This window comes from Hyla sarda, chromosome 1 (assembly GCF_029499605.1).
Source record: "Hyla sarda isolate aHylSar1 chromosome 1, aHylSar1.hap1, whole genome shotgun sequence".
NCBI classification, from domain to species: domain Eukaryota; kingdom Metazoa; phylum Chordata; class Amphibia; order Anura; family Hylidae; genus Hyla; species Hyla sarda.
The window spans coordinates 227486446-227502872 of record NC_079189.1 but is presented as its reverse complement, the minus strand read 5'-3'; the positions used below and the strand labels follow the sequence as shown (position 1 = coordinate 227502872).

Genomic DNA, 16427 nt, shown 5'->3' with positions numbered 1-16427 from the left:
AGCAGGAGAAAATCCCCATAGCAAACATATGCTGCCCTGGACAGTTCCTAAAATGGACAGCAGAGGTCAGCAGAGAGCACTGTGGTCATGACATCAGAGGAAATTCATTTCTTTTTTGAATTTCTCTTTAGTATACAGCCCCTAAAAAGTACTGGAAGGATTACGATTTTTTTAATAGAACTGATTTACAAATCTTATTATTGAATTGGCAAGCGCTGTCTCAGACTTTGTCTGAGACAGCGCTTGCCAATTCAATAATACGTTTTGTTATATTCATTATATATCGGTGTGCATTATCAGGAGAGCACATCTATTGGCCAAGCAGCAGTCCAGCCACTGATCACATCCAAATCCATTCAGCGCTAGTGAATTTTTCTAATGATTTACAAATCTGTTTACCTTTCTGGCACCAGTTGATTTAAAAAAAAAAAAAGTTTTCCACGGGAGTACCCCTTTAAGATATTAATGTAGGGCATGTTTTAAATAGGGGGCACCAGCAAGCCTTAATCAATAAGGCACATGGCTAGGGCAGAAAACTGAACCGGGTACCAGAAATCCTAGCTAGGAATGTATATTTCTTATCCGATAATGCTTGATAAGCTATAGAAACAGTGCTGCTTATCATTTTAATATGCTGACAACTCAGTTCAGTGAGATTTTCTAGGGAGAGCTGAGATGGTTAATGTAATATATCTGTGGCCTAGTGAGGTTAAATACAAAAGCTTATTCTTCTCACAGAACATTTTGCCACATGAGGATCACAAAACTATTATTAATATCTTCATTCCACTCCTACATTGCTTTACACGTTCGCTTTGGTGGAAATGCACTGGCTTAAAAGTAATGCTTTCATAAATGATTGAGTGCCCCAAAGTCGAATCACATTTGTGTTTTGCTTGGCGTGGCTAACAGACGCTCAAAGGAATTTTCAGCTCACACAGTAAATGCAGAACAGCAAATTCTAGTTTAGTGTTAGACTTGAGTTATAGCATAAATTTCCATCGGAGGCCCTGCAAAATGGAGCAATATATAGCTCTGAAGAATTGTTTTCAGTAGATACTGTATTACTCTAATTGTTTTAGATTTGTCATCCCAGTAAAAATGTTATTTTTCATGTAGTGGAAGGCTTTATCCGTTATTACTTGCTTATTAGCTTGGTGAAACACTGTTGTGTGCCCTGGTGGAGGAAAGAAGATAACCCAAGATGGATGAATAGAGGGAAGAAGTAGGGAGGAAGGAAGACGGGAAGGAAAGATATAGATAAATAGATAGATAGCTAGATAGATACAAACAAGGATAAGTTGGCCAGCACTACTGATACCAAAACTACTATATGGACCTGGCATAAAGGTGCATGCTTCTAGGCTAAATATACAGAAACAAGAGAATACAGCAGCACACTGCTAGCACAAAGATACAGATAAAACATGAAATGCTATACAACTATATTACAAAAAAGGAAAAAATGAAAAAGTGAGGTACTTAGCTCACAATTTGGCGGCCAAATAGTTTGGACCATCCCTCCACGGTAAGGTGACCTCATTGGGACAGACCCTACACTGTGAATATGCCTCTGTTTCTGTTCTCTAGATAGATAGATATGAGATAGATAGATAGATAGATAGATGTAGGTATGTAGGAAGATACATAGATAGATACTGTAGGTAAGTAGGAAGATAGATTGGTCAGGCTAGGAATATCTGTGCATAATTCATTCTTATCATAAATAATATAATGCCCTTAAATGCAAATACAAATGTGAAGACATCATGTTTTTTAGTAGCTTGCTTATAATGTAGCTCACTTATTATACATATACACACATAGAGGCTTACACCTTAATGTGCCTTCTTTATTCATCAACCTCGGTCAGCACATAGACAGCTGCAATTGTTGGCCAGGCAGTATAACTGTCAGTGCTGATGGATGAGTAAGATTATGGTTGGCAGCCAGAGGGTGAAGGACAATAACAGGTCACAAATAAAGTTGCATGGGGACGGAGAGAGTTTTGGTTGTGTAATGCCACCAACAGCAACTTTCCATTGCATATTGCACTACATCCAGTCCTAGGCTATGAATGGAGGCTTAGGTGGAGCTGGTGCAGGGTCAAGAATTTACTGCTGGAGGGAGAATGGAATATTAGGAGCTGGATGAGACACTAGCTGTTAAAATGTTTCTGTTGCAGAGGATATGGTAACCGCAATTAATTCTTTAAGTTTTATCAACCTATCTATACACTATCTAGTTTATTTTTTATTTTTTTATTTATATGCTTTGCAACCAATTTCTTCAAAGGTATGTATTCAGGGGTATATACAAGACTGTAGGTCCAAACATCAATGTCCACATCCTGAATCATGTCATTTATTTGTGTGTATGTGTGGACATTGATGCGTATGTTGATATTGACCCATCGATAGACTGATGTACTGTACTCAATACATGCAGGAATAATTATCACTATATAGATAACAGGAATACCAAAGTAGATGTGGTGCAGCACAACCCAAAAAAATGAAAAATGGTGGTGGGTGCCAGCAATTCGTTATCCCAGGTAACGGGTCAAAGGATACACAGCAAAGAAAAAATTGCAGCACTCCAAATTCAAATGCAAAAGGTGTAGGATTCAATAGCCTGGCGGCATAGCAACAGGAATACCAGATATAACAGGAATACCAGATATAATCTATTTACATAATACATTCAGAACAATCTATATTTTGGTTGTATATATATATATATATATATATATATATATATATATATATATATTTAGTGGTCCCTCAACATACGATGGTAATCCGTTCCAAATGAACCATCATTTGTTGAAACCATCGTATGTTGAGGGATCCGTGCAATGTAAACTATAGGACAGTGGTCTACAACCTGCAGACCTCCAGATGTTACAAAACTACAACATCCAGCATGCCTGGACAGCCAACGGATGTCCAGGCATGCCGGGAGTTGTAGTTTTGTAGCATCTGGAGGACCGCATTTTGAAGACCACTGGTATAGGAAGTTGTGCTCACTGGTCCCCGCCGCTCCAGACCATCACTGCTCGTCACCGCTGCCCTGGATGTCGCCTTCCATCGCTGTCACCGCGTCCCCAGGGTGTCCCCGATTCTCCGGCAAGGCCTCTGCTTCAACTGACATCCTCGCTCTCCGTCGCCACCATCACGTCGCTACACACACCGCTCCAATTGGATGACGGGACGGTGTGCACAGTGACGTGACGACGACGATGGAGAGCGCCAACGATGTAGGGGATCCCGAAGAGGACGAGCCGGAGCCCCCGAGGACAGGTAAGTGATCATCAGCGAACCACACGGGGCACCGTAAATGGCTCTCCGGTGGCAGCTGAAGCAGTCAGCGCTGCTGGATAGCCGTTTATGCGATGGCCCCGACATACAAAAGCATTGTATGTTGATGCTGCCTTCAACATGCGATGGCCTCTGAGAGGCCATCATATGTTGAAATGATCGTATGTCTGGGCCATCGTAGGTCGGGGGAGTCACTGTATATGTATATATATATATATATATATATATATATATATATATCTACCGTGTATGTTTAAAAATATCGCATCGGGATTATAGCTATTGCTCAGTTGGTTCTGTACTATAAACCGGGCTGAAATAATATTTCCTTTCCCGGCAATTTTGCCTTCAATATCCGAAATCTGAACGTCTGTCTAAAATGCCTACTATATTAGCTTTAATAGGCCACTATGTGGCCACATTCAGCATATTACCGATGCAATGCCTCCCATGGTTCTTCTCAGATTCTCATAAGTCTCTATAATGACTTAAGTTTCTTTTTTTGAAGAGCCACAGGATGTCCATGTTATTGAAGCAATAGTAGGTACGTTGAATTGCATTATGGCTGTCTGAATCTGCCCTTAAGGAAGACAGAATGCTAATTTAATCTAGTCATATGCCTCATTTGTATATATGATATAGTGGCTTTACTCAGTGATTGATTCTATACAGAGTTATCAAGGTTATAGACTATACTATCACGTTAAAGCACTATAAAAAGCGTAATTCTGTTTTTCTTCACATCTTAAACTTTATTTTCTGTGTATATTCCTTAAAACTTCTAAATAAGATGTTAAAAAGTGTGATTTTGCTTTCCTTTTTTGTACTTTCCTCAGCAAAAGTGATACAATTTGCCATGTGCTACCCATGAAATAAGAATCTAGCACAACAACTTTAAAACAACTAAAAAAAAACTACTTAAAAATGCCTGGAAAATGTTTATTATTCATATGGTAAATATTTTAACTAAAGCTGAATAATATCTAAAAATTTAATTGATTGACAGTATAAGGTAGTCAGTCATATCACTTGCTGCATGCCAGTTATCCAAATAACCAAAATAAATGTATGTACTTTCTAGAAACTTTTTAAAATGTATTTAATTTATTTTATTTTTTATTAATTGTGGCTTTATTTTCTTTTCAGCCATAAGGTATTGTCCTATGAACTGTTTATATGTGTGTGACAGTTCTATTTATTGTTAGATGAACAAATGAGACTTGGCCTGAAGTCTACAGGGCCCTTGAGTATTAGAATAACCTCCAGGGCCTTCTAAGTCAGGTTGTGTTAATCAAAAAATAAATAAGAGGTTGTTATACAATTTCTGATACAGATCACAAAGATAAGATTAGGAGGCGGGACAGAGGTTTGTATAGAAAGCACTAAGCATGTGCCAAGATATGATTGTCCCATCCTTCCCTAGCGAATTTCCAGAGATAAGCAGCCTTAGCAAATTACTATTTAGCACATCTTTTTCTCCTGCTCTTTCAGTGTCTGCATTAATTTTAATGAAAGTCTATCTGATGATTTGTATTGGATTAGCGGGCTACTTTTCTTTTCCTTTTGTTTGCTTCTTCCATTGTGAAGAACGGTTGAAGCGTGATGGCATAATTTCATCACAAATAAGTATTGATACACAGAGTCTATTACATCAGAAATTGAAGTGAAGCGTGTACCGGCGAAGATAACGGCTGGGTCACATTCTATACAATTCATAAAGCATTACAATATTTTTATATCCTTGTTGTCGGCACATGAAATGTAGCTTTTTATTGCCGGGGTTTTGTTGTATATCAGCAATGACCATTGGTTGGTTAATATTATACACAGTAAAATGTCAAGTGGTGCTTAAAAATATCTTAACTCTTTTCTAGGTGTTTAGCTAGGTGCTATGCTATATCATACAGTGTGATTCATTCCGAGTAGATCTATCCATAATCCTTTTTTGTAAATAACTTTAATTGTTAATAAGCACTATAATTGGTTATTTCTATCTCAAAGATGTATGCCATAGCCTCAGGATATGCCATAAATGTCTGATAGATGCAGGTTCCACCTTTGGGATTTGCACCATTCCCTAAAAAAGATGGCCTTTTAGCACCATCTGGCCAGGATGAGGCAGCTGGGTGGGGGGGGGGTGATTTTCCGAAAGCACCTGAGCAGGCCACTCTACACAGTTTACAGAACTTTAACATATGATAATAGTTGTGTAAACAATATCAATCTATATGTATACATACAAGCAAAGAAGGTTGCAGCAGCACACAGGAGTAAATATCCCAAAAAGTTTATTCCATTCCAATGGCTACGTTTCAGCCACCCATGTGGCCTTTCTCAAGCTTGAAACGTAGCCATTGGAATGGAATAAACTTTTTGGGATATTTACTCCTGTGTGCTGCAGCAACCTTCTTTGCTTGGATACACATGGGCCCCAGACCTGGGCCAAATCTGCTGCTTTGCACCAGACTGCATTTGAAACTGAGGTGCTGCTCAGCATGAACATTGTTTATATATATATATATATATATATATATATATATATATATATACAGGGGTCAAGTCCTGGAAAAAGAAATGTGGGAACTTTCCACTCAAGGGCTGGTCCTGCAGGACTCCAGATAATGAGAATGATATATATGATATATATATATATATATATATATATATATATATATATCATAAATGTTTATTTTTTTTTTGTGGTGGTCGAGAAAGCCGAAAGCAGCTAAAGCTGAAAAGTTACACAGTTTGCATAACTCCCATTGACTTTCATGGGAGGTAAGAAAATGGCGCAAGCCACGCTGTTAAGTAACTCCCCAAGTTTAAGTAACTCTAGTTCTTGTTTTTTTATGCCTCTGTTATTCCTCTTTGAAATGTATGAATTAATTGACAACTTAGTCCTATTGCCAAGATGATGTGCCCCTATGCATTGATTGGATAGCGTTATTGTTTGTAGAACACACTCTATATATAAGGGGAATTGTACTGCCTACTGATCAATTTTTTCATACATTGCCAGGTGGAGTAACAGAAGCATAGCATAACATAATAATACAATTATTTACTAAAATACATGTCCGGAGAATCAACAGTTCCTCTTTAAGCTTCTGATAATATTGCTTTCTAAGGCTGCTTTCACACTATGAAGTTCACCCGTTAATAAACGTACGTTTGAAAAATTATTACTAACGCCCGTTAAACAAACCCATTCAAGTCAATGTTTTTTTTGTTTACCTGTTATCACCCATTTTAGCCCGTCATAACTAACGGACGTTAGTTGTGACGGGAGAAATAATGGGACATGCACTAATTTTTCGCCCGTCACAAGAAACGGGTACATTTTTAACATTGAAAAGTCTATGGCCAAGGGACGTTAGTAAATACATCCGTTAATGCCCTTTATTATAATGGATGTTATTTTTACTTAGCATGCTCAGAAGAGGTGACACCAGCAGACTCCTGAAGTGCTGAGGGACTACTACTACTACTCCCATCATGGAACATACTTGTTTCCATGATGGGAGTAGTAATTCCCCACTGCAGGAGTCTGCCGGTGGCTGGGGAGGTTACATTAGTGTTTGCACTACTACCCCCATCATGGAACAGACTCTGTTGTGGGGGGGCAAGATATATAGCGCTGCAGGGGGGGGGGGCATAGAGCGCATTCAGCAGCCGCCCAGCCAATGATCCTGATAGATATACTATTCATTCATAGAGCAGCAGCTGCATATGTATATAGAAGCGCTGTGGGGGGCAGATAACGCTATATGTCTGCCCCCCCCAGCACATCTATATACATATACAGCCGCCGCGCTATGAATGAATAGTATATCTATCAGGATCATCTGGCCGGCAGCTGCCGGATGCGTTCTGATAGACATACCAATCACATATAGCGCTGCAGCGGAAAATTAAGACAAATGCGCCGGCAGGGTCACATTATGCGCAAGTGGGGGGTATAGATATATACATATAAATCAGCTGGCGGGGGTCATAATTTTATTAATGCGCTGGGGGGCTAGATATATAGCGCTCTATGCCCCCCCCCACAATACTTTAATATACATATGTCCCCTCACATTGTCCATTTTAAAAAAACTGCTGGGATCCCTGAATGGCTCCTCAGTACCGGCCATTCAGGGCTCCCAGTGGGGAATTTAAAAATGAAAGTAAAAAATACATCATGTACATCGCAGGGTTGTGGAGCATGCTGCCCGCTCCCCTGCTTAATAACTTCTGATCGGATCGGGTGTCAGAAGTGAGACCCGGTGCGATCAATCACTCAGCCCCTGTACTACAACCCCCATCATGGAACAAACTCTGTTCCATGATGGGGGTAGTAGTACAAACACTAATGTAATCTCCCCAGCCACCAGCAGACTCCCGCAGCCGGGGAACTACTACTCCCATCATGGAAACAAGTCTGTTCCATGATGGGAGTAGTAGTAGTCCTGGCTGTGGGAGTCTGTAAGCAGAGGTGTTAAAACGTCCATACACGGCGGATGTTATAACGGGTCTTAACGGATGAATATGCCCGTTATTTGGACAGACATTATTCAGCCATTAGCATCCGTAAATTCACCCGTTGTTAAACGTCCGTTAACAATACATTATAATGGCCGTTTATTAACGGATGAACTTTATAGTGTGAAAGTAGCCTAAGGTTTGGACATTTTCTCAAAATTTAAGAAACTTTTCTATAATATTTACTATAAAACTGTTCCTTTTCAATACCACCTCTACCGGTCCTATGTCCATACTAGTGATCAGTGATGTTGTGTCCTTTGTCCAAGCTGCAAGCCACCATGACATTTTTGATAGAAAGGCAAGAGGCACGTGGGACCAAAAAAACATCGGACTCCGATGTGTACACAAGTGTTCTGTCATAGGAAAAATTATTGTAGAGTAGAATATCTTCATTCATACAGGGTCTTAGAAAGCCTGCATGTATATCAATGTACTGGGGCTGCCATGTACATGTAACATAAATAGGGTATATCAACAATATATATTTTTAATAACAAATAAAATTCAATGTGATATTGAAATTATCCAAGAACTATTCAGATGTTATTATTTTTTTCTCTAAAACTTTCCTACTGTTTAATGTCCCCCAGTACAGCACTTTTCTCACCAACTGAAAATGTAATTTAATGAGTGCATATAAAAGAACACTATTATCATCCATAGAAGGTCTATTGTTGGTTTAGAAATTAGAATTGGCTTATTATAGTGGGACAAATGGGAATTTGATACATCATATTAGAATGAGTGATGGAATCCACTCTGCTAAACATCATTTTCCATTTTGTTACTTTTACATTCCCAAGTAAAGGGAAGTTGTTTCTGTTTTCTGTGGCACCTTTTCAAGAATTTGTGGTCCCACTGTGAAGATTAATTGCTCTATGAACAGACTCTCTACAGAGGCCACCTTTCCAGCTATGGGACTTTACAATCTAACATACAAGTTTACTTTTCACCAAAATTAGAGGTGCCATTCATGCATCACTGGAACCACAAAATTTCCATTTGATATTTGTTTAACTTGCATGGTTTCCATAAAGATTCATGAGAATGTTTTTCATAAGTTTTCTTTTCATGAAATGTAACCCATCATTCTGTGTACATAACTAAAATTATAAAGTGTCAGAACTGACATTGCCATTGCTATTACCTATCATATAATGCCAACATGCTCATGAATCCTAGAACTTGATCAGCTATTATACCTCTCTATAATAACCTTATATTCAAGAGTCAACTTAAAACGTATTCTGCATTTAGTAAACACAATCTAAAACATGGTTTGTTGCCTGCAAATACTATTGAAAGATAATTTCTTTGACTTGAGAATTCTCTTTCTCATTTTGTGAGATTACCAATAATGATATGCATATGGGGGGCCTTCCAATATCCCCTGGTGACAAATGTCAAGGATTTGGATATGGTCACACGGTGGAATGTCTACTGAAAAAATTTCCGTGCGAACATTACACCGACAGCAGAGCGCCGACATAACATGCCGTAGAATGGCTTGGAAATGTTCCGTCACATAGAATGAATTTCCACGCACTGTCCACAGAAATAATCTGGCGCTGAAATTCTTCCATGTGAACAGTGCAGCAGCATCCCATTGAATTCAATGGGACTCTACTGCAGCGGAATGTCCGTGCGGATTTCTCACAGAAATTCCGCTGTGTGAACATGACCTATGAGTGTTCAGTTTTGATGGACATTAACCACCTAAAATGTATTGTCATGGTAGATAAACTGCAACAATGGCCCATTTGCTATTCCAATCCCAACAGTTTAGTGTCGGCTTTTTACACAATTTTGGTGCTCTTTTTGTTAACATTTTAGCAAATATTTTACAAAAAGAAACACAAATATCCTCACCGATGGCATATTTTATCTGAAGTATAAGGGTCCACAAATTTTTCTCAAAACCCCTTAGATTTATTATTGAAACCTACACAAAAATGTTTTTTTTTCATACATTAAAGGTGGTCTGAAAAATCATTCATAATTTTGCAGGTAGGGGAAACTTACTGTGAGTTTTTTTTTTATTCTGTTAATGGTTTGTCTGTTAATCTTTTAGATAGGTCTAATTACTATGAATGTCTTATTCATTATATGAAATAAAGTAAATAGGATAGCTTTATGTTATGATGCGAGAAGTAATATCAGTTTTGTATTTGTTTTCCCTGCAGTGGGAAGAAATTGGGGAGGTTGATGAAAACTATGCTCCGATACATACATATCAAGTATGCAAAGTGATGGAACAGAATCAGAACAACTGGCTCTTGACAAGTTGGATTTCAAATGAAGGAGCGTCAAGAATCTTCATTGAGCTTAAATTTACCCTACGGGACTGCAACAGTCTTCCAGGAGGGCTTGGTACCTGTAAAGAAACTTTTAATGTCTATTATTTTGAATCAAATGAAGAAGATGGAAGGAATATAAGGGAAAATCAGTATATTAAGATTGACACTATTGCTGCTGATGAGAGCTTCACAGAGTTGGATTTGGGGGATAGAGTCATGAAGCTAAACACAGAGGTGAGAGATGTTGGACCATTGATCAAGAAAGGTTTCTACCTTGCTTTTCAAGATGTTGGAGCATGTATTGCCCTAGTATCTGTTCGTGTGTACTACAAGAAATGCCCCTCAGTGGTACGTAACTTAGCACTTTTCCAAGATACTATTACTGGAGCAGATTCATCGCAGCTTTTGGAAGTATCTGGAGTGTGTGTCAACTATTCAGTGACAGAAGAAGCCCCAAAAATGCACTGCAGTGCTGAAGGGGAATGGCTTGTTCCAATTGGAAAATGTATGTGTAAAGAGGGCTATGAAGAAAAGAATAATACCTGTCAAGGTAAGTAGTTTATTTTATAGTGTAATAATGATGGCGTCAAAATATTTGGAATATAGCCAGGTGAAGACTAGAGATGAGCAAATCTCCAAAATTAGTTTCAGATTTGAATCCTGATTCATATGCAGAAGTCAGTTGCCCTTGAATTGCCTATACATGCATGGGAGCAGGGACTCCTGTAAAAGACAGGAGTCCCTACTTCTGTACAGTAAGTCTAGCAGCTTGACCTGGTGTGCCCAACTCAACTAATGTGAGTGGAGGTTTTGATGCATACAGCATTGCCAATTACCTCTAGCATGCTCAGTATACAGCAGCAGAAATAAAAAAAAAATCCGAAATTAATTTTAAAGTTTAGATTTTGTAGAATCAGATTTTTTTTGTGAAATTTTGACCAAATTCGATTTGTGCCAAATCAATTCGCTCATCTCTAGTGATGGCGTAAAAATGCAGAGAAAAATAGTCTTCTATTAGAGTGGTGCTCACAAAGAAGAGGGCAGATATAAGAGGGCAAATCAGTCTCAGACAAATATGTAAATAAGGGATCGCCTTCTCGAAGAAGTTTCATTGTATGTGGAATAAATATTGTCATCTAAAATGTATGGACCCATTTAAGAATGTATAATAGAGTACTGCAGATATACTGGATAATTGTACTTTGTGCGATAAAACCAGCACTCATATAACATAAAGTGACATAACCTAAAGCTATTTAATAACAATAATATAAAACTGTACACGTTAATAACAAATAGCAAATGATTGTATCTCAATTAATATGTGCATTTCGAGACAACATCCCATTTTGATGGAATTAAAAAGCTTATTACATTTGCTTCCAGATCAGTGATTCTCGCCTCCACTCTTCATTGTTTGTAAACAGATCAGATTGGAATTATATCCGCTTCTGCAGAAGTCGCCTAATCACAATGACTGATTGAGCCATCCACTTGTTGATCTGGAATTTATTTTTATTTAGTATTGCTAATATAACAAGTCCAGTCAGTGTAACAGAACTGAGCATGTCGGTCCAGAATGTTTAACCTCTACCCTGTACTTTTATCATTTTGCTGATGAAACAGTTAATGAATATTAACTTTTGGATTTTCTCATTACTAAAAGCAGATATAAAAGGGCATAACATTATTGCCTGTCTATAGCAACACACTTTGCCTTATCGGACTCTTTAGGCTAGGTTCACACTATGGAATTTCCGAGTGTAAATCCACTAAGCAACTACGCTTGGAAGTCCCGATGCAGCAGAATCCCAATTGTTGTTAATGGGATTCTGCTGCACAGTGCACATTGTGGAATTTTTGCAGCATAACTTCTGCAGCTAAAATTCCACCACCAAAACAATGATCTTTGTCTTCTCGGTCTCAGAATCTTCCTGGAATACATTGCCGTTTATGGAGTTGGCAATGTAGATGCGTGGCAATGTATGCTCAGAATTTCCGGACTGAATTTTTCTGTAGGAAGATTCCACAGTGTGAACCCAGCCTTAGTCTGCTGTTACTTTGTACCCCTGTCAGGGCATCAAAGATAAAAAAATAAATAAAAAAAAAACCCTGGGCATGATGTCTTGCTATAACATTGCATTGCATTTCAGGCTATGCCACTTTTCATTGAGAGATCTTTTCACTTTTACTTTTCACTAAATGCTAGTTCATTGTTTTCTAAAGAAATAAATATGAAATAGGAAATAGTGATATGTGCCACTAGACCACTGAGGCCAGTTATTGGCTGAAGCAGTGTTGTGGCTATACTGGCTCCTTATCATTGGAACAATGTAAATAAAGTCACAAAGGAGGAAATCCCAGTGCTGAAAGCAGCAATCTTTTTTTATTTTAGCACAATATCAAACACTATATCCCTTTAAGTGATGACATAGAGGTGTATGATAGTTTTGCCTTAAGTACAACTTATATGGATAGCTTTGACTTTAGTTGTATAAAAAGGTAGGAACAGAATTAAAATAAGAAATAACAGTAAAGGTTATTACCATGAATCTGAGTACATTCTTTAGAAGAAAAAAAACTTGAATTTTGTACATTTTGAACATGAGTGCCCTTTTCGTTTAGTCATTTAGAGTGTGGTAATAACCCTCATTGTAAAGAAAGGTCTGTAATGTTAACTCTCTTTATCAGATGATAATAGAGATGAAGAATGAATAGTTTAGAAGTCACCCTGGCATGATTATGAAAGTGTCATTCAATAAGCTCCAAAAGTATCCAGACATATATTGTGGAAACTCATAGCTTTCCATTTACTTCCATAAAAAAATGAAAAAAATTTAAAAAAACACCTTACGATTTACAGGGGCATTGCTTGGAGCCTAAAACATCTGAGGTTGAATTTTGCTTGATAAAAGTATGTTCTGACATAGTGTATATTCCGCAGACTGGATGCTGTGTAAATCAATGTAACTGATTAATGCATCAAATCCGCAGCATATGCACTGTGTGTGAACATACCCTAAGGCTAGGTTTACGCCATTCACCCTGAATTTCTGTAGTATACGTCAGCAACCCTGAAGAATAATGTACCGGTGTATACCACAGTGTGTCCGGATCCATTTAATTCTGTTTGTTGAACAGTCTAAAAGTAACGTAGGCATCAGTTATAAAGCTGGGTTCACATATGTCAGGCGTCCGGTAGAGTTTCACTCCGGTGTGCACTTATTTCCCATTGTGCATCTTGGTGCAAATTTGCAGACATTTATATGGATAGGATAGTATCAGACAGAGTCCCAATCACATTATCAATGTCACCATTATTTCTGTAGAAAATGTATGCACCAAGTGTACGGTGATAAATTATCGATCATGAAATTCATCTACATTGCTCAACAGCCCGGTTGGGTCATGGCAAGTTTCCACTTGTTTTTTTTTTTTTTTTTCTGGCAGTTTTTGGAATACTGCCACTGCAGTTTTTGAGCCAAAGTCAGAAGTGGATCCATAAGAGAGGAGAAGTATAAGTCCTTCCTTTATGTGTCCTATTCCTTTTGAATACACTTCTGGCTTTTCTCAAAAACTGCAAGAAAAAAAAACCAAGTGGAATGGGTATGTCCTATGCCCATGAGCTTCTCATTCCAGCGTAGATCTGCTCCATTATACAAATTTGCCATTGCGGTCTACTACATAGGGCACTATGGTCCTGTGCAGCTGTGTCATGGTAATGTTAAATCCTGGAAGGTCTTACTGTGATTACCCCCATTATTAGTCAATAAAGATGTTACTCGAATCGATGGATCTGCCATATTTTAGGGGTATTATGTTTTACCTGAATCTCACCCTTGCACAGTATTTACAGATGTTGTGTTTTGTTGTGTCAACTATAAAGAGAAAATTTAAGAACCCTAATAATTACAATAAAATAAATTATAATTATTACATAGTAGAGTCTAAATCCACGTCCCTTAGCTGCTGTATTTTAGGACCAAACAAACTGGGATCTACACCAACAGTTGTACTACAATTAAACATAATAATTCTCTCTTTTCTCTGTTGCAATAAACTAGCAAAGTTGAAAAAAAAATGCTCAAAAAAAAAACTAAAAATATATAAAATTCTTAAAACAAATTTTATTTACATATATCCTTTTTTTCCACAGTATATAGCCCTACCTTGAATAAGCTTTTATATACAATTTCATGCGGATTCAATTACGGCTCTTGCCTCATGAGGTTACTCGCTTTGAGTTTAGGTCGCTTTGCGATGTCCATACCTTTCCTTAGGGACGTAGACTTTGACAAGTTTCTCAAAAACCATCAAGTAATAATAGCGCTTTCTTCCCTGAGCTCAAATATATTTAGAGGAATGATTAAAAGGTCATTTACTCTTTTAGAAGTCACTCTATTGAGCCCACAAAGACATCAGTGTAGTATTTCAAGGGCCTGCGTATTTTATTTTTCACTTTATATTCTGATTTACTGATTTGTTTTACCCTTTCAACCTGCAGAGTCCAAATATCCTACCCATATGCTTTTCATAAAAAGATCAGAGATCATAGAAATTAGCTTGATGAGTCCTACAAAGCAGGGTTATTCTAATAGAATGTGGGAACACTTTCTATGGTAAGCAGATGGAAATGTGCAATTAGTGGTGTATAATTATGGCCTCACTTCTGACAAATTGTTCCATTTTTGGCTGGGTCACAAAAGTCAGAGAGATTTTAAGAATAGCAATCAAGGCGTGTGGCCCAAAATGTAACTTGTGTGCGCAAATTCATAGATATTTCCCATTATCTATTTAGAGACAACATATTTTACAGTATTGTACAGAGGTTATCCTCCATAAACGTTAGCCCCTGTGTCCAGTAGTGCTCACAGTCCCATTCCTCTGTCGCAGGAACACTAGGGCTGATTTTAAATAAACGTGTTTATGAAACATAGAAAAAAAATTAAGAACCTAAATAGCTGAATGTGTATATATAGATGTGGCATATGTCATCAGTAACATGGTGACGCAACATCAAGTTAAAACATTGCATCAGAATATTGTACTTATGTATGGCTATAAATAATAATAATTCTTTATTTATATAGCGCACACAGATTCTGCAGCACAGTACACTCAAATTAGTCACTGTCCCCATTAGAGCTCACAATCAAAATTCACTTATAAATATGTTTGGTAGTGGGGGAGGAAACTGTGGTACCCGGAGGAAACCCATGCAAATACAGGGAGAACATAAAAACTCATTGCAGATGTTGTCCCTGATGGGATTGTAACCTAGGACCCCAGCGCAGCAAGGCAACAGTGCTAACCACTGAGCTTATGTATACCTTATGTATACCTTGTACATGTACATACATTAGCGATTACCAAGTGTACACTTGCAAACTCTCGCACCTGGCCTGTCAAATGTTAAGTGAGCAATGATGCATTTATAATTGCTTAGTACCTACCGGAGCAAGGTGTTCAGTAATAGACAGGAGTCCCTGCTCCTGTATATATATGCTGTAGCATGCTTCACTGAAATAAAGTGAGTTGGGTGCCACCAATCATGTTGCCAGCTGCTTCATGCCTATATGTTACCAATTTTGTTACCATCATATCACCTTCGCCTTTCACCTACCCCTTTTACCAAGTTGTTGATGGCTCTGTTAGAAGTCTCTGTTACAAACCACAACCAAACCAGAAAGACCCCATTATAAATCAAAGGGTTGGTTTCTAGAGACTTGATAATCCAGGTGTGAATATAGGCTTAACATACCAGGATGATGGTGTTTGCCATTGAAACATGCTTAGGGGTGAGCACATGGTTGAATTTCTATTGCTCTATTCATCTGGGTACTGCATTTGCACTTTCGATTATCCTATGTACTTGTATTTGCACTCGTATTTTTGTACTTTTTGGGGGGATATAGTGTGTCTATTTACCTGCTCTGACTACATAGTATGTGGGTATGAATATACCTTGCTTTGAACTAAGTACTTCTAAGTACGGGCATCTCTCTTTTTCCAGTTGTTGTTTTGTCCCAATTTGATTTTATGAATTTTTTAATGTATATTCAATATATTTGGACCTTTTAAAATTATTCTAGATCTGCTGGAAAAAAAATTGTAGGTATGGCAGGCTTAACAGCACATTTTGTTATTTTACAGGGTTTAATAACTTTAGCACTTGCTTCCAAAATGAACCAAATAGCTTTATATAATTACAGGGAGGGGGCAGCCAGGGGGTCAACAGCTTGGTGAGCTGCATACCTGGTTTAGGAAGAGTGAAGAAGTAGCA

The 16427-nt window shown here is 37.9% G+C and overlaps 1 protein-coding gene across 4 annotated transcripts in view; it reads left to right on the top strand.

Moving 5' to 3' along the window:
* Positions 1-16427, top strand: part of EPHA5 (EPH receptor A5) — a 384474-nt gene that overhangs the window by 114351 nt on the left and 253696 nt on the right. For all 4 annotated transcript variants that reach the window (XR_008891897.1, XM_056568879.1, XM_056568880.1 and 1 more), the window contains exon 3: positions 10031-10694. Coding sequence is in view for 3 of the 4 variants with exons in the window: in XM_056568879.1 (XP_056424854.1) it covers positions 10031-10694 (664 nt within the window). In the remaining variant the exon portion in view is untranslated. The remainder of the gene's footprint in view (positions 1-10030; positions 10695-16427) is intronic.